The sequence below is a fragment of the Pygoscelis adeliae genome, unplaced genomic scaffold, assembly GCF_000699105.1.
Source record: "Pygoscelis adeliae isolate BGI_AS28 unplaced genomic scaffold, ASM69910v1 Scaffold594, whole genome shotgun sequence".
Classification (NCBI taxonomy): Eukaryota; Metazoa; Chordata; class Aves; order Sphenisciformes; family Spheniscidae; genus Pygoscelis; species Pygoscelis adeliae.
Window position 1 is genome coordinate 212,230 of NW_008824718.1, and position 19,918 is coordinate 232,147.

The 19,918-nt window shown below is 36.9% G+C and overlaps 1 protein-coding gene across 1 annotated transcript in view; it reads right to left on the reverse strand.

Annotated features, from left to right (window-relative positions):
• The window catches only part of LOC103916248 (tolloid-like protein 1), a 140,953-nt gene that overhangs the window by 18,941 nt on the left and 102,094 nt on the right, over positions 1-19,918 (reverse strand). Inside the window, exons 10-16 of the mRNA XM_009323208.1 lie at positions 19,032-19,134; positions 17,521-17,637; positions 16,334-16,479; positions 10,171-10,366; positions 7,730-7,855; positions 4,605-4,765; positions 1,466-1,646 (exon numbers count right to left, since the gene is read on the reverse strand). Coding sequence (XP_009321483.1) covers positions 1,466-1,646; positions 4,605-4,765; positions 7,730-7,855; positions 10,171-10,366; positions 16,334-16,479; positions 17,521-17,637; positions 19,032-19,134 — 1,030 coding nt within the window. The remainder of the gene's footprint in view (positions 1-1,465; positions 1,647-4,604; positions 4,766-7,729; positions 7,856-10,170; positions 10,367-16,333; positions 16,480-17,520; positions 17,638-19,031; positions 19,135-19,918) is intronic.

Genomic DNA, 19,918 nt, shown 5'->3' on the forward strand with positions numbered 1-19,918 from the left:
ACTAGTTGTGTAAGTGTTTCTAAGAGGAAGCTCTCTTGTGTGCATATACGTATTTACTACACATAATGAGTAAACCTTGAAAGCTTCTTGCTAATGTAAAATACAAATTTAAAAGTAAAAAGTGTTACTATATGTAAAGATGGATCTGAAAGACTATGACCAGAGAAATGCGATTACTAGAAAAAATAATACGGTTTAGAGGAGGTAAAACATTTGTTAATTTCTTTGTATGAAATGAAACACTTTTTTTTCATCTTTCATAATTGCTTAAGAAAAACATCAAAATAGTCATAACAAGAAAACATTGAAAGTCTAAACTGTTTGTCTTGACAGTTATTTTCCTCACTTTCCAAACCACATCGCTTATACAATATACTGTTTCTTATTACTTGGTCATAGTTATTAGTTATTAAAGCTAACCAATGAAATACCATTTTCATTTCAGCTTTAATAAAATATTTTAGCAAACAAACGCTAATAACAGTGCCTGGTAATACATGCTAAACATAATCAGGATTCTTCAGCTTCAGATTTTTAACTGCTATCAAAAAACTTGGGGCAGAATTCAAATGCCAAATGCTTCTGGATGAATTCCAGATTGGGGAGGTGGGCGGACGGGACTGTTGTGTTGTTTTACACAAGATAACATACCTGTGCGTGTGTGTGTGTGTAAACACACAAGAAAAACACTAAGCAAAATTCCACTACTAACACCAGGCGGTATTCTGCCACAGCCAGCTTATTATAGCCTAGTCCCAATGGGTAATTTCAGAGACCACTGTTGTGCAAATATTTCCTCATATCTTCAGCTTCACTCATGTCTAACTTTATTCAACAGTACATATCCTCAGATGATATAAACTTCCATCGCTCTGATCTGCCTCAGTGAAATTACACTCATAACTAAAAAGATATACATTTTTGCAAAAGCAAGGTATTAAGCTCTGTTCTTCTGCAAAACATTAAGAAGTGCAAAGTTTGGCAAGAAAGTACCCATAATGTTAAACAAATGTTGTAGCACAAAGTGGTAATTTCATAACTAATGCAATATATTAAGAGACCTGGGTGAAGAAAACGTACAAGTGTACACAGTATGTAATTCATATCACATTACAACTGGGATTTGAAAAAATAGCAACAGAACTTGGGGATAAAAGAAATCTAATTGAATTTTAGGAACACTTAGTAAATTTGCTTTTTTCCTCCGTATCTCACAAAGTTTATTTGCCTCTGCTGTTATTTAAATAGATATATATGCATTCCATATATTGTCTACAGACATTAGAATTCAGAACAGTATTTTAAGACAGGAGAGCAGTTTATGCTTATATAAAACAAATTCAAAGCTACCAGGAAAACTATAAGGGAAAAAGCCACTCACTTTCATACCAAAATACAGTATTCGCTCCACCTAGTCAGTGTATGCTCAGAGGCACTCACAGGTACACAGAGTAATTTTCTATACCTGAAAAGAAGTGTGCCTTGAAGCCTTTTTTTGACACAGTGTTGTCAGATCGGAACTCAATTCGCATGTTGTTGTACTGAGAGGTGATAACTTCAGGCACTTCTGTACCACAGAATTTACCGTGTAGTTTAGAATCAGAAGAAAGGCCACTACGAATCTCCACATAATCATATTTGCAAACCTGAGAAAAGAAAAATAGGTTTTTTGCTAACAAAAAGAAAAGCATGAAGTTGTTTACAAATGCAAGAACTCTGATTGGTATATGCTGCTTAAAAATAGATTAATAATATCTTTTCTCATTTTTCCTTGACTCTGAAAACATTTGTAAATGCTTATAAATGTTCACTGATTTTGTGTAAGAAAATTTTAAGGTCACTAAGGCATAGCTATACTATGCATTACGTTCAAAACTATATTTTGATAGATACTAATCAGTGTTTAGTATCTAAATTTCAAGATGCTTAGTAATGTTTCCATTTAATCTAAAAAGTAAAAATTCCAGTGACATTAGACTAAAATCTAGAAATATTCACCCTAAAATTTATACCTAACTTTGTGCTATAAACCACATACCCAGAACCTACAAACCTTCTATTGCTTGCATCTCATAGATTTTTTAAAAAAATATTAATTTTCACTTAGAAACTTACAAGATATGTTTTTACCATAATGTATTTAAGACATTAATTTATTTACAAATATATAAATCTGCACTATTAAAAACCATACACCTTTCTTTAACAGTAGCGTAGCTATAATTTGGAAGGCTGATGCATGTCATTTTCATTAAAAGGTTAAAAATAAAGTAAAATAATGTAATAAAAAAGCCTTATGCAAGGCCTACTACTCGTGATAATATTTTCAATGCATAATCCCTTGGTCAACCTAAAGCCTTCCACCCAAAAACTTCTAAGCTTCTTAGGCTCGACTATCAATCATTTAATCAAAAATGTCCCAGTTGTCTGCAATTAATAGCTTAAGAGAAAACAGTGGCCAGGAGGATTCATACAGAGCTTAAGATTGTCCATTAAATCCAAGTTGTATTTGATAATCACAATTTCTAGTCAAAAAAGAAATGTCAGGGGAGCCGGAGGGGAACTACAGAAAAGGATGTTTTGGCCTTTGTTGCTTTCTCTCCCTATGAAATATTAAATGATTGTCAACATTTCCAATTGTTTTTAATATAATACATTCTGGATGTAGATTAAGTTTTCATTGTTACTGGAACAATTTTTCATATGTTGCAGAGTTGGGAAATGACTAATTCAGCTGAAACTACTTTTATACAATATAAAGAACAGAAAGATTCATAAAACTTGAGTTACTGCCACATGCTGATTTATACTAATTGTAAGATAAATTCATATTAATGCATGTGATTTTCAAATATAGCTCACAACATTAATAAATCCCAGCAATTTCAGCAATACATCAGTAGTGAGTTTTAATGGTTTAGTATCTTTAGATTATAAATGAAATGTCATTTCAGATAAGTCTAACTTCCTTCATACTACAGTATATTTAAAAAATTTTACAAGTTAAATGTAAAATTGAAATTGTAAAATGTAAATGTAAAATATTAAAATTGTGATATTGGAAAAGACATATTAAACTTATAAAGGCCTATTAAACCTAAATGGAGCTCCTGTAACAAAAAAAATAGAGCATTTGCTAAATGTATACATTTTATGTCTGTCCTCAGACAATATATTAGAATGTTCCACATATCATATGTTTCTTCTGATTTTCACAGGTACCATTCTTAGTACTACTATTTAATAGTATAAAGCTGAGATTTAGTAGCACAGGAGAGGATCAAACCAAAGTTCTAAATGTTGAAAAACATTACGTATATTTTTTTTCATATTTGCTTAAGTTATGTGTCCTGTATGACCTTAGAAAACTGATTTAACTTCATTACACCCCAGGTGTCTTCCTTGCAAATCTGGCTTAAGTACCAAGAAAGTGCAGGAAAAATGTTCTATGATTTGTTCAAATGGTAACTAAATTTTAATTCTTTGGGATTTGTAAGTTTTTATTACACCTTTTGCAGTTCTTGTAATAATGATAACAGGACATTAATGCAACATATAAATCATTAGAAGTTGGAATTTCATGGACTTTAGAACCCACGCCAAATTATTTTAAAAAGAATAATAAAGATCTCACATTGCTGCCTCTGCAAATAGTTTTGAGATATTTTGGAGAAGCTATGGCTGTTGGTTGTTTCTTATTTACAAATTAAACTCCACCTTTCTCCATTTCAGATCTCATGCTCAAAACATGGCCCATCCTCACATCAAATATGTTGCTACAAATTTGTTTAGTCAGAAATAATGTCCTGGGATTTGGGTTCTTAATGCCACATGAAGAATATCCAGATAAACTCGATGGCTACAGCACATTATGGCTAGAGGGTGGCAAGGGAACTCAATGGTATGACAGAGCAGTGCCTAGGAAGCAGAACAGAGGCTGAAAAGTTGATGTTGAAACCCATATTTTACTGATTCGCACCCAAAAAACCACTGCAACCCCCACCACTTTGTTTAAAGCTATAGGGAGCAGCCCTTATCACCTGCCCCTCTCCCCCAACTGGAGACGAGTCCCCCATGTCTCCAGGGGCTGCCCAGCTCAAACACTACTGTTGCTCTATTGCGCCTTATTTCTGGTACTGCTCCTTTTAAAATATTCCCCCCGTGACATACTTGTAAGTGATTTAAATGCTCTCTCGCTCCATCACTAACCACAGCTTATGTGTATTCTTTGTAGTTATAGTCTGTAAAGATGATTCGGTTTCTCCAGATTTCCTTCTCTTGAATTCTTTCCAATATGCCTCAGCCACTTGCTCTGTTTTACTTTGTTGATAAAAAGAAGTCAGCTGAGACTCAGCAGAGAACATTTCATTTAAATTTCTTGTAATAGATATACATTTAGATGATATGTAAGAGAGAGCTATTCTCTCCATGTTTGTTTTGAAAGAATCCAGAAACAGTCGCAAAATAAAAACAAGAATATCTATGGTTGTTGTCATCGCATGAACAGTCAGCAAGGGTTTTATAAGACAATATCTATTTCTGAACGCTCGTGAAACTGTTTAGCATGTAACAGATTGTGCAGCTCTTTGTTCATGGTTACTTACTTCATTCCCTTCTAACTCAAAAAACTCAAACTTCATTGAAATTCGGTATTGCGTCGGGGCAACCACCTGCCACACACAGTTTTTGTTTGGAGGATACTCTTTGGGCCACCCTGGTGTGGTTATAGTCCCATTTAGCTTTGTCAGCAGTCCTCCGCAAGCAGCTGTAAAATTAAAAGGGAGAGCATCGTTTCTTGACTGAAACCGTGTTTTACTATAAACAGAAGCACACTGAGAAGATTCAGTCCTCTCATTACTTATACTGCTGTAATGCCCAGGCAGACTAATCAGAATCTTGTTTTATCGTGCTCGGTGCAAACAAAGAGACAGCCCCTGTCTTGAACAGCTTGCAGGTTTGCGGACAGAGATAAGTTTCAGGACTACACAAGGCGTTATCATATTCATTCTTTTCCCTTCCCTCCAGAGACTCTGGTTATTCTCTCACAGCCTTTCCCATGCAAGTCCTCTGACCTCACTGCCCTCCCCAGGACCTTGACCACCCCTCTTCTGACAGACGGACTACTTAAGATGCGCTTCACATTTTCCCAGCTTCGTGATTATTGATCCAGAATCAGCCCTACCTGTCTCAGCTCATATGCCTCCCATAACCTACTGGATAGGGTTACTTCTTTGGGATAGCAATCACGTACTCTTCAGTCACAATTAAATTTGCTGAAGTATGGATGTTCAAGTAATAGAGAAAACACCTAGTATTTCCAAATATATGCTGAATAGTCACCTCCATACAACAGAACAACAGTGTACTGTGTTTGTGAATGCAGTTCAGATAGTAAAGAATAAACACAATCTTTTCCATCTGTGGAATTTTTTTTTTTTTTTTTTAAAGGAAAGTAATGGGATTTGCAGGGGTTCTCGATCACACTGTGCTGCATTGATACCATTACAGCGCTGTGACAGCACTGGAAATCATCCACAAATCTCTTTCGAAAGAGCTGGTGGGGGGAAGCTCCACCTTCTTCCAATTGCTCTGTGCTAACGCTGAACGCTTTAAAAACCGGCTGTTCCTGTCTAGGTGATGGTCTCACACACTACATCTACTTCATTTAACACACCTGGGAGAACTCTCCAGTTTCTGTGTCAGGGCTTATTTGGCCAACCCAGACAAATACCAGTCTTCCTCCTGGCACCTGGCTTTCCATGCAGAAGACTTCTTGGTATACATGTAAAGGTAATCTGACTGGGGTGGGGGGACTAAGACCATGGGTCACACCTCAGTGTGTAAAAAAAGACCAGGCACAGTTTTAGAGACTGAACTCAGATGACACAAGCTGTACCCCCAAATGATCCAATCTGGGTCAGGACAACTATTGCTAGTTGTCAATATCTGCTATTCAACGTCACTCCATTGTTCCTTGAAGCAATGGTGGGAAATGTGGAAATACTGAAAAAAAAAATCTTAAAGCTTTCTAATATGCTGCCAGTGGGGGAGATTCGGATTAGATGAGCACGAAGCAATTTTCTGTGCATGTCAACACTGCAGCGAAACATTGGGCAGAGTTTCTGATTTAGAGGCTTCTACTCTGGCATCATGTGTGAATTAATACAGCTAGGTCACCCCTCAAATTCCCAGACTATAACTAGGATGTGATGCTCACTGTGACTATACAGCGATTTTAATTCAGCAGTCCCAAGTAGTATCTACATACAGTGAGTGCTACGACACGTGAAACAAATGCATATACGCTTTTAGGGATAGCTCAGGCTTTTTGCTCCACACTGCACTGCGCTACTTTGAGTGACTTCTTTTGCCAGAGTTGCTTTTCTGTTTGGGTGCTGGGGAGGTATTCCTTCTTTATTTTTTGGAGGCAGAGGGAAGAGTTTTCTGAAAGGCTGGTAATCTCCCCTTATATTCTGACTCAGGTCAGCAGGCAGACTGAACCAAAGTCCTTACATAAATTTGGGCTGATGATCAAAGGCTTAGAGATCAAACCTCTGTCTTCATGCCCCCCCTTAGATTAACCTTACTTTCTGCATACTACCTAATATGCAGACATCTAAATAATTTTTTTTTCCAATGTGCTCACTACTGGGGGGGCAACAACTAAAAAACCAACCAGCTTGATGAAAGCCACAATCTAACACACCTGTAGTCTAGGACTATCACCACCTCACATAAACACACACACACACACACCCGCCAAATAAAAAAACAAAACCATCCCCACAGAACTAAAAGCAAAAGAAAAAAAAAGTGCAAAGAAACTAAGCAAAACTACCCCAAATTGTGACAAATCATGAATTAAAGCCAGGAAATTGGAAAAAAGATAGACCAGTGAATCGCGCATCAGAAGAAAACCATAACTCTCAGCATTCCAACTTTCAAAATCCATCCACTACTCAAACAGATGAACTGAGGTGAGAATAAGTTGTGCTATCTCTGAATTTATTGGTGTTTATGAATAAAAAAAGCAAACGATGATTGATGCATAATGATCAAGAGCTTTTACTTCTTTCCTTTGATATGAAATATGTATAGAATGCAAAATTTATCTCAATCCAACCCCATGTTTACAAAACTTCCACTTATCAGGATTTTATTTCTCCAAATGATTATTTGAACATGCTTTGCTCACCTTGAAAAGTAGAATTTGTTTCCAGCAAGAAAAGTCCACAATCTGACTGGGAGTGGGGAGGATTTCCCTGAGCTTTGAGCTAGAATAAAGGATTTTGCTCTTCAAACCTGCCAGCTTCCCAGTCACACCCCAGTCAGAGGTGGTCCGAGGGATTGTTAAATATGCCTATTCTAAGACAGTGGCACATTGCTCTGCTGATAATTGTCTCCTTATGCATGGTGGGAGACTTTGCTTTAATGAGTATGAATAATGTAATAAGTGGTTTGGGAAGGTACAGAGTCCTGGCTTTGCATTGTTCCCAATCAACTAAAAGCAAAACCTGTAAAGCTAAATTAGCGACAGACATCAGATGAAGATGACTGCTGTGGACAAACATCACTCTGGCACCACTACTTAAAAGGAAGCACTGGTTTTCCAGGTTGGGTTCCACAGATCTCACGCTGCTAGGACAGAGTATATGAAAGGTGTAGCGTTTCATTCAAGCGATGGCACTCTGTGAGCTTTAAGAGCCCATAACACAGCAACGCACTGTACCTTCACAACTCTTTTTGTCAGGACCAAGTTCATAGCCAGGATCACAGGCGCACTGGTAACTGCCCAGAGTATTTACACAGCGCTGCTCACAGCCACCATTGTCAGGTTTGGCACATTCATCTTCCTCTGCCAAGACAGGGAAGAATGCAAAAACACGTTAAATAATTACCTTCCTCAGCTGTAATTGCTAGATCAATATTAACCCAGAAAGCTGTATGCATGCTGTTATAAGATGCACTACATAACACACTGTGGTTGCTGACTAGAGGATTTTCAAATGCTAAGGAGACCTGCAATGGGGAAAATAAAAATTTGTCCTCTGTGGGATTTGGGTGGGTTTTTTTACAACAATACCTACTGACAGCTGCAGACCTAATTTATAAGCACTTTTTGGGCAGCATACAATAATTCAGGCAGCCGTAATCTAAAGGTTGTATGAAGTATTGAAAGAAAGATTGAAAATCCACAGCAGGGTCACTGGAAGGGCACTTTATCTCCCACAGAATCAATTTGTGCATTATCCTGAATTCATACTCAAAAACAGATTAACAGAATCCTCAAATCCCAGGTTTTCATTCTACTGATATTAAAGGGAACAAGATGCACGAGTGATGGGGGAGGGAAAAGAATAATGTATTATCTCTACTAGCTCTGGAGTACACCCATGAGATTCATTGTTAAAATATTCCTCAGATGCTGAAATATTGTTTCCTTACACCAGGACAAGTAATTTCTTCGGAATAAAACAGAGCTCCCACTCTCATGTCTACAGCCTTCAAGGTTATAATTGTCTACAGTGAAAACTAACAGTTAGGGTGAGAAGAGTCACAGTTTGTGGCTTTTCAAAAGAGCAAAAAGGTTCTCCTGGTGGTGTGACCTGTATTTCGGGTGTCACCGTGGCCAAACCACTGCTAGTGGCTTTCACTCTGCCATGGGCAGCACAGAGTAGGAATTACACACTCCCCATGCACCGAATGTTGCAGGTACTATTAACAGTTTTACATCCCTCTGCTTTAATCCTCCGGGAGAAATCCTGCCTTTAGAGAAGTGCATGGAAATTTTAGCAGTGATTTGACTTGGGCCAGGATTTTGCCCCAAATCTTTTTGTAAACTCAACAAAATGACTGCACAAAAATATATAACATGGATAAAAATCACGGCCAGCAGCTGTTGGTAGCTAACACCAGGGATAACACGGGGCAGCGTGAAGCAATACTATAGAAAATGAAGAATTTCTTTGTGTACATAGCCTGAAATCTCTGCGGGCAGAATGAAGCTGAAATTTGGCTACAACCCTCTAACTGATACGCCGATTGCTGCAAAAAGACTGCCACAAAATCCCTCTGCCTAGAATTAGCTTGCACCGCGATTTTATATCTCACTTGAAAGACGACGTCTTCATAATATCCCGCGTAATCTTTTGGGGCAGTAACACTTCTTCCCCAGGACCTTCAGTTCAGCCACCCAAAGCCCTGGCTTTGTTTTTCTAAAAAGAAAGGAAAAACGAGCACAAATTAAAAATATTTTGACTTCGGAATGAGGAAAATCGTATGTTTTACTTGGAAAAGAAACGAATTGCTTTTATTTTCTTCAGTGGCAAAACCCATATAACCTAGTCTGTCCAGAAATGGAAAGCTTTTCATTTTCTAGGGAAACAACCTCCTTCCCTCTCAATGATCCAATTTTCACTGACTCAGAATAACTTGCCCTGACTGAGATTAAACAAAATATTTTAGTTCATCTCAGACTTTTTAAAACTGTCTGCAATAGTTTTTGAAAAAAATCTGGCTAATCAAAAATAATAAAAAAAATGAAACACGAACATGTTTCACCTAAAAAATGCAGAAACAAAGACTGTAGGTTTTCCTCACCCTCATTAATTTATTCCCCCCCCCCCCCCCCCCCCCGAAAACTAGAGGAAAACTGTGAGGCCATTGGTCACTGATTTCTCAGCTGTTTTGTTGGGGTTTTTTCTTGCTCACAGAAAGTAATAAATTGATAAAGCAGCCTAATGCAGCAAACAGATTAGAAAAACCACATTTAGACAAAAGAAAAACCACCTTAACAGAAAAGACCCATTTGTGATTATACTATTTAACTTTGTATTTGATAACACAATGCCAAAAAAATTTTTTTTACAAGACTAGATACATTTCAAAGGTGTTTCAAAACCAGCTTATTATTTGTACCTGAAGAGAGCATGAAGTTGCACTGAATATGTTCCTTCATTCTTTGGACATATTTCACAAGGAGATTCAAATACCCCTACTGTTTTGGTTTGATAAAATTGTATGCCCAGGTAAAAAATACACTGGAGATGGTACAGAACTGATATTAGAAAAATAGGTGGAGAAAGATTTTTAATATCCTGTCATAATTTTTCTAGTACAAAAACAAGTGATAAGCAGGTCACAGATCCCAAAATATGTTTTAACATTTACCTTTAAAAAAGTTAGCTGCAAACCCTGCTTTGTTAACGGTTCCATCAGAAACAAACTTCATCCACAGGTTATTAGAGGTAGATCTAATGTCTTCTGGCTTGTCATAGCCACAAAAGTGACCAATTAAAGGACTGTTCTCATTCGTTCCATCTCGAATTTCCAAGTAGTCATATGCACAGTTATCATGTCTTTCAATCTGTAAAAAATTATTTTTAAAGTGACCTATTTGAACTTGACCATAAATATCAAATATCAACCAGATAATAAATAGAATAGAAATTTTTCAAAGTTGAGGTTAGGGTTCTCTCTTTAGGGTTCAAACATCAGGAGGATGAACAAGCATCACTGGACTGTTTTTAACTATACTTGTTTTCTACAAGAAAAAAATTGTTGAGATGTTACACAGGACAGCAGTCTAACTGGAAAAAAGTAACTAAAAAAGACACGCTCACATCTAAGCTTCCTAATGTTGTCAAATTCCTACTCTGAGCTCAAGTAAAGTCCTCTTTCTCATGTACACTCAAATATACAAGATCAATGGTTCAACAACTAAACAGGTCAGAAACATTAATTGGTTTTGAAATATTAATAAGCTCAATTTTGATTAGTATGAATAAGATTTTTAGACATTATCAACCTGTGCTATTTCAGGTGACGATCAGTATTTTATTTTCTTCCTTTATCCTCAACACAGTGCAAAGTTTTGCATTTGTCACCACCCACTGATGTTGCAGGGTAACTAAAAATTTAGAGTGCATTAAGAGTTTGGGGCATCTGTAGAATTAGATCCAAACACAATTCTAAAGTTATCAGCTCTTAAGTAGCCAACAGAACAGATGACAAAAAAAAAAATCATCATTATTTTTCTGCAGCTGATGTGTCTGATTTCTGTTGCACGATTCCTGATTTTAGGTGTCTTCTTCTGACTTTCTGGGTCAATGAGTGGGTCAACGAGTGAACCTTTGCCATACTGATGGAGAAACCTACTGAAACCAGAAAAACTGAAAATGTCCCTCTCATTTAAACATCCTGCCAGATGACATCCAAACATAGAATAATACGTAAGCGGACGTGTACATTTCTACTTGGGTAGCAAGCCTTGTACTCTTTACATAATAGTATTTGCAGAGTCAGAGTGTGAATTGCACCAAAGAAGAAAGCAATAGCAGCCCAAATGTAATCCTATCCGGAGCCTAGATAATTTATGATGCCTGTCTTTATTGAGACAGTATCTTTCCCAACAGCATGAAAAACCCTCTTGATCCGAGTCATTTTACTGCAGGATTACTTTACGTTACTCAAGTAATATAGCATCTTAGTTATAAAAGAATTAACAAAATCCAAGCATTCAAAAATAATTCCTCTAAGAAAACTATTGTTCAACGAAGTGGCTGAATCGTGAGGTAGGTTTAGGGCTGGGGGGGCGGGACCACAGTCAGGGAGAAGGGGTTGGAGAAGCCTCAAACTTAATTCAGCACATCCAAATTCTGTTAAAATGACAAAGAAGTCAAAACCAGACCAAACCCAGAAAAATCCACATCTTATCTCCAGACAGGGTTTGTCTTGCACATAAGCTGCACAGTCAGTACAAGTGACTGCTGGTACTCTGCTCTAATTGTGGGGTACTCTGCTCTAATTGTGGATTATGACCAACACTAAGCTCAGTAACCACCACAGACTAAGGAGCTTTCATTTAGCACATTAGGATTTCTACTTCTTTTATGTAAGAAGGAAAATTGGGGGAAGGGACTGTTTGATTTTATTTCATTTTAATGGCATCAAAATAATGGCACTTTCACACAAAATTTGTCTGTCTTCTTTCCAACTTTCCAATTCTTCAAGCATTTACATACGTAATTTTCTCCACTCATTTCTCTGGCACAATCCATATTGCCATTTACTGTAATTTCTTAGCTGTTTGCTCAGGAATTGCTTTGGACCAGAGTTTGGGAAACGAGTGAGAGAAGTTGTGAAGATCTGGGATGCAGCCACCTATTGCCGACTTCAATGGCAATTGTATGTTTGCAACTAATGTGGTCAGGCATGTGTCTACCTGAGCACTGATAAGTTTTTGACACTGTAATACTGATTCCAATTTTTCGTTAATCTAAATAATAAAGTTTAAACACATGACATCATATCACAATTTGAAACAAAGTCTGCCTTGTTATCTCAGTAAAAATCATGTTGCACTCTGATGCAGAAAGAAGTGACCTGGTCCAAAGCCCACTAATATCAGTGAAGGAACTGTGTATTTTCCCCACACATGTCTGTGGTCGTTCCACTACTCAAGACTTTTAACTAACATCTGTTTTTACCATGTTTCCATGTTCAATATGGAAATTATGATTTTTCATAGGCCGAGTGCAGCTCTGAGTTACACGTACCAAATTCCCATTGAGGTGAACCGTTAGTTTCTTTTCTGAGAATCACTCTATTTTTAGAAGACAACAGCTAAAAATACATTTTGTATAGCAGTAAGTTGCTAAACTTCCTAAGACTACAGAAAAATCAACCAACTTACAAAGTGCTATTGATTTTCAATAAAACAATTCAAAAGGTGGCCATTCTACCACATTCATTTATTTTTAGTGTACTACTACTGCAAGTGATGCCATTATTATTATCATTATATTAAGAGATTAAACTGTTACACCTACATATAAACTAACAGATAAGTATTGTGTTTCTGAGAAATGATAACTGGTGTTAACGCACTTGGGTAACCAATGAAAAAGAACTAGTATAAAATGTGCTTTGCTTATCTGTACCTAAGGTTTTAAGATGTCGTGGTACTGTCATCTGGGAACACTGCCATACAAAGACCTATTACGTTTGCAGTAGTCTCTTATTCTTCCTACTACAAGGGCAGAAAATCTCCTCAAGTTAATGAAAGGACTCCCAGTGAGTTTAGTTGTAACTGGACTGATCCTGTAAACCTTATTTACTGGAGCATTAAAATTTCACAAGAGTGATATTACATGTGGATGAGAAGAAATGTTAGCAAATGCAAAAAGCATAAACAAACAGGTTTTACAGAAAAATGCATTGCTTATAGGAGAATGAAAGATACCATCGGCTCCTGAAGGCCTTGGAGGAAACACAGAATTTGAGTGACATTAGAGAACTAAGTTAAGAAAATACCAGAAAAATTCCTAAGACAGGCACGTAAGCACAGGAAAACACTAAGAAATCTCCTGGTGAAATGGAAAGTCACAGATACTCTCAACATCCATTCTTAAAAGAAAAGAAAATCCCTTGTACATAGTTTCAGTTTTGAAAAAAACAGTGGCTTTAGACTAGAACAAATTTGGTTAAAAATTCCAGACTACCTTTGTTTTGTAGCACTCCCCCAACAGAAAATATATATATATTAAAAAAAAAGAAAAAATAAAAGAAGATGCTTTGAAGAGCAAATCTGGGAGCAATCATATTTCAGGAGAAATCTTCCAATTACTTTTTGTCATTGTTAATTTATTTGTTGATAGAGTCAAATTCCAGTACAGGTAAACATATACGACTCAGCTCATAGACTTTAGTCATAAAAGGTGGGATATATGCTTAGTGGAATCAGAAGATCAGATAAATTTTATTCCCTGACTTATGTAAAAATAATTTAAACAAACACTATCTGCACAAAGATTAACAAGGCCACTCAAATGAGGAAGATCAATAAGGCTCAGCCCTACAAACCCCCTGGATTGCCTTAGCTGGTGAGATTGTGTGCCAACAAAAGTTATTAAAAAAAAAAAAAACAAAACACACCAAACAAGAACCACTAATTTTCAAAGAACAATATTATAAAGGTGACTGTAACAATGAAGCAAAAAGGTGGAGTTACTAGTCCCAACATCTCTGCTGTCATCTAGATACTAGAAAGTGTAGCTGCCCATCAGGCAGCCAGATAAGAAAGGGTAATCCCACACTCAGTGGAAAATGCGCTGCCCACAGCAGGCAAAACAAGACGACTCACTGATGTTTGAAATTCTCAGCTTCCCTAGTGCTTTCACTTCAGAGTGAAGGTTATTTATACAGTTATTTTTTCTAGCATTACATATGGATAATGAGAATTCCTCTTACTTAACTGTACCTTTCAAAGGACAGAGAAGTAATTTTCTCACAAACACACTGCAATAACTCTTTGGCCTGACATTTACTTTTTTTTTTATCTCAGCTGGCACGAAGAACTGTGATTTTTAAACAACTTTCTGTTTTACTGGGCAGTGCACCAAGGATTTAGTCCAGAGAGGGACTTAGTACCAAAAAACAGAACACCTACATTCAGGCGCTTGGACCTGAAATAGAAATCAGACACAATGGAGAATGTCTAGGCAAGGCACTTCAGAGCAGTTTCCAAAGCAACTCTCACTCTCAGCAGGGAGCCCTGCGGACAAGCCAGTAAGAAACTCCGCGAAGACAGATATAGCAGAAGTCTTGTGCCTTTCTGGGGCACCTCATTTGGTGCTCAAGGGCATCTTGCCACTCTGGAATCACAGCTCAGACTCTCCCTGGAAAAGTATGTACCTTTCAAGTCCCTACTGTGGGGATTTTTTTTTTTTTTCCTTTCAAAACACATCTAGCAGAGGCACTAACTGGAGACTACCACTCAGCTATACTTCTGCTCAATTTCCTCTTTCTTCTTATGAAGTGTCAGTCCATATGTTTCATGTCTAGAGAGTGCCATAATACTAAGTAGCCTGGGGGGAAAACTGGACATTTCTTCTTACAGCCTTAACCACTAGCCTACTAAATTATGCTCTCATTTGCTGGTCCTTTGCTTCTAATTATTTTTTGTATGGTGAGGCATGAACATGCCATCTTCATACCTGCAAATAGTCCATAATTTGGTGATTAGAAAAAGGTCCTGAAAGATAAGAAGAGATGGAAGTTTGATTCTCCCGGAGGTGATATTGAACTGGGGTCAGTTCAAGCAATAATGTACTGTGCCTGTAGACCAACACTGAGCATCTGCATGGAGATCGAATATTGTCTCTTATGCAGAGGCATCGTGCCATTTCTCTTGGGATCACACTAAAAAATACTGAGCACCAATGGCTGACTAGAAAAGCTCTATATCTAGCCAGTAAATTATATAAAGTTACTGAAAACTTTGTTCATTTTCAACAGTGATTAAAAAGAGAGACTGACATACTATGTTAAGTAATCTTGAGCCAGGCCATGCAGAGTCTGAATGGCGTTTGGAAAACTCTTTGGGCAGGGAGAGCTGATCTTGTCTGCACTAGACCTAACATTAATTCAGGATATGAAAATGAAGTAGAATCTGTGTAATTATTAAAATTTCCATTGTTTACATTCATAATTGCTGATAAAGTCCCAAACCCTTGTTATCTCATGCTCAGACCTTTCATTAGTCATAGCTATAACATGCCATACCCTTGAAGTCTGTCTGTAAGACTAAAATTACAGGTTGGAAATTATATTTACTATACCTGTGTTTATATCTATGTGCACCATAAAGCCAAAAAGTTTAGATTTTAAAAAAGAGCGTTCTTCATGTCATTACTGCAGAAGCATATTCAAATAAAACAAGTGAACTCAAAGTATGTTACTAAGTTTTACAAACTTCAAGCCAGTGTATCATGTACGCATAAAAAAGACATATGAAATATACAATAGTTTACCACTGTTTAGCAATGTTATACACAGAGAGATGTACACTAAAGACACGCAAGTATGACTCACCATGGCTTTTTTCTTCCCTCGCTAAATATAGATTTGTAAACTAAATTTAAGTAAGCTTTTTTTTTTCTTTCTTCTCAAAACAGAAGCCAAAACACATAGGGGTTTCTTTCCAGATAGACATTCCTTTTTAACAATAAGATTTAGCAAAGATAAAAAAATCCCAATTATTTAACAGAATATTAAAGCAGCCTTGCTGAACTGGATTATGTATTTGCTAAACTGCGACTATTGTTAGTACTTTAAACATTCTAATTCAAATAGCATAGAAAACATGAAAAACCTTTAATCTTCTTGAAAATTTCTGCAGAATGGAAGGTTTCATGGAGAGTAGAATTGGATTCTGGAGCTTAGTTTTCATAGAGAATTCTTAAATTCATTCACAGGTTTACTGAGGATTCCTTTAAATGTCACTGTCACTTATCCACTGGATGCTTTTCTGAGATTAGTTAAAAGGCTTTACCTCAAATGCTTGAAAGGTTAATCCTACATTGTAGTTTTCTGACACCGTTATTTTCCACACACATTCCTTCATTGGTCTGTAGTCATCAGGATAATTGGGAGACTGGATCTGGCCTTCATTTTTGTGGATTTCACCTCCGCAGATAGCTGATAAAAGCATAAAATTCTTATTGCCTGTAATGACATTTTCTGTTTCCCATGCCCAAACTGATATTTTATGCTCCCCTTTTAGAAACTAATGATAAGATTATTCTGCAGAAGACTTAAAAAGTCTACCAAGGACAAACCATTGAAAACACAATCCATTTAAACCACTATACGTATTTCAGTTAGTGAATATAATGCAGCATTTCTAATAGCTCTAAACATGTCTACAATGTTCAGGAAGACTTTGGAATCATGGATAGTCTGAATCTATACATTTTACAGAATATATTTAAAAGGTCAAAATAATTAAATTTTACTTTTTGTACACCTTTAAAATACATTTAATAAACATTCTTCATTAATATTTACTAACCTTTAGAAAGAGACAAATGAGACAGATCTTATTTTATATTGATCTATGCATTTTAACCTACAGTTTATCACTTTAAGCTTACACTGAATTTGAAGAAACAGCTAATTTAAATAAAAAACATTTTCATGAAAAGTAAACACACTTTTCAGGGTCCGTACTGATAATCATGTAAAGATCTGTGAATATCAACTAAATTACACAGTTTACTACCATAGATTCAATATTTAAGAAAACAGGCTCTATTTTAAACAGGTGAATGTTGACTTGCTAATATACTTAGTGTGTAGGAGTGTCTCTATTAAGTAATCCCAGAGCATATGGAAAACTTAAGCCAGATTTTTCTGAAGAATGAACAGAAAGTACTAAAAGAAACCTTTCCACACACTAAGCGCAAGAACACACACATTTAGCTAGTTAAACGACTAGTAAAAAACACTTATGAACATTATCAGTAGTGTCCCTGGAAAAGAGGTCATCTTAAATCTGGTCACAGGACGAGTTTCAAAATGTCCTGTGTAGTAAGTTAACACCTACGTCTCTTTTAGTAATAAAGTACCAATTTCATATTAGGTTACTTCTGACTTTTTTATTTTTTTAAATATCCAAAGGTATCCAGTTAATATTTTTCCTCCATAATCAAGTCATTTTTAACGCTATAAGAGGTTTACCTTCATAAATTGCTGCAAAACCTTTCCCAACCCAGTTGCTGCTGCTGCGGAACTCGATCCACATCCTGCTGTCGGAGGATGCGAGGACTTCTGGCAGTTTGTCACCACAAAACCTGCCTAAAAACATGCAACCAGTAACTGCATTTTCTGCCGCCTCTGAAGCCAAATGCTGCAAACATTTATACAAGTGTTTAACATTATAAACAGGAGTAGCATAACCAACTCAGTGGAACTATTCACACGCTTATGGTTAAGCACATGTGTTTCTGCAGATCAGGACCTAATACACAAAGATTTTATTATAAAGCTTTCAGTACTTCTTTTCATTGCAGTCAAGCTCACAACTCTAAGTATAAAACCTTAGGGGAATTAAGTAGAAAAATTATTGTTATAGATTGTTTCTACATATACAAACCCAGGCATTTTGAAAGGGGAAATTGAGTACTAATCTTAAGAGAGGAACGTAATCTAGGTCACAGTAATACCGCTCATTGTGTTTAAGGACCAAAGCTATTTAAAAACTAACATCCAAATGACCCTAGACTATATTATCCTCCTGAATTCAGCCTAGGTAGGTGAAATTTCTGTTTGTTTAAGTGATAGAGAAAGGAACAGGAGAAAAGGGTAATTACTGTCTGATCTTAATTATTTCTTCTTTCTTTTCTTTTTAAGGCCAAGAAAATAGGCACCACTGTTAAAAAGCTGTCCTCTGTATCTGCTTCTTTTTCTTTCTTTTTTGCTGCTTTTAATGTGGCTGTTAGACGCTAACAAATAGTTTTAGTCTTCATTCTAAAAACAACAACAAAACTACCCAAGAAGTTGGAGGCGTTCATGTTTCCTATGGTCTGAAATCCCCAGTTACAATCAGAGAAGATCATGGGATGTCAAACAGAGCCTCTGGATTGGGCAGTGGCATTATGGGGTGTGAAATCTCCCCACCAACCCTCTGAATTAAGAAAAGGATGGCTGCAGCTTCCTGCATATTAGTTGCAACTCAAAGACAATTCATTATTGCCTTGCATGTCTTTTCTCTGCAAGAGCAGGGAAGGACACGCAAAGAAGCAACAGAAGTAATCTATTCATAATTTAAAAAGTACAGGAACAGAGCTTATAAGTACAACTCTACAGTGGGTGCTCTCAACCACAGTACATGTGCTTATCACATGCTCTGTAGATTTGTCTGTATACTATTTCCCCATTTCTGTGAACAAAACTATGGCAACTTCATATTTCAATATCCATAAGCAAAGCAAAATGTTGCACATTTTGTAGTTTTCCTCTTTTCCACACATGTAGCTGAAAAACAGGTAACTGCAATGAAAGGAAGGCTTGAAGTCAAATAAATGACTTATTTGAGGCCATTTAGAGTTTTTTCCCATCCCCAAGTTTAGATATATTCTAGACACCTAAAACCCAAGAGGTTTGTTGTGGGTTCAACAGCAAGCAAGTCCACTGAACTCAATGAGTATGGTAACGATCGACAGTGCAGCATTCATTCAACAGTTGCATACCAAGCAGAGGTGATTTTCTCCAGTAGCCATCTCTCACTTCAATATAGTCGTACCAACAGAGACTGCTCTTGTAAAGGTCCATGGTGGTGAAGTTTAAAACAATCTGCAATCAGAGGAGAACACCTAATTAAATCACGTGTGGTTAATACTAGAAAATGATCACAACAACATTCTGCAGAACTGAAGCCAGGGTGGTCACCTGTAACAGGATTCCAACTACTTAGACACTTAATTAACCTCTCCTCAATTATTTCTTATAGTAAGTAAAAGTTGTTTGGGAACATTAAAAGTTTTTTATTTAATATTATATATTTGAGCAGATTCAAGACAGACTACTCACATTTAATTTCTTACAGGGAGTTTTTCACTGAGAAATAAAAATTTGAGAATGCTAATAAGGTAAAATAATGTGTTAATATAATTTTAAATGTTATTTGATAATTCTCCTGCCAATTCCTCTTCCATTCCATTCTAGCTATAATCAGCACTGACAGCTGTAAAAAAAAAAATCTGTTATTTTATTTTGGTTTGTGTTTTCTTCTACTACTGTTCAGAATTCTCGATTCTCGGTGAAGTAAGGAGAGGGGCCAGCAAAACCGCAAGCATGGACTTGGGGAGGGCAGACTTTGGCCTGTTCAGGATGCTGGTTGAGAGTGTCCCTTGGGAGACAGTCCTGAAGGGCAAAGGGGTCCAGGAAGGCCAGACGATCTTCAAGAAGGAAGTCTTAAAGGTGCAGGAGCAGGCTGTCCCCATACGCCATAAGAACAACGGGCGGGGAAGACGACCGGCCTGGCTGAACGGGGAGCGCTTGCTGGGACTCAGGAAAAAAAGGAGAGTTTACCGCTTGTGGAAGAAGGGGCAGGCGACTCAAGAAGAGTACAGGGATC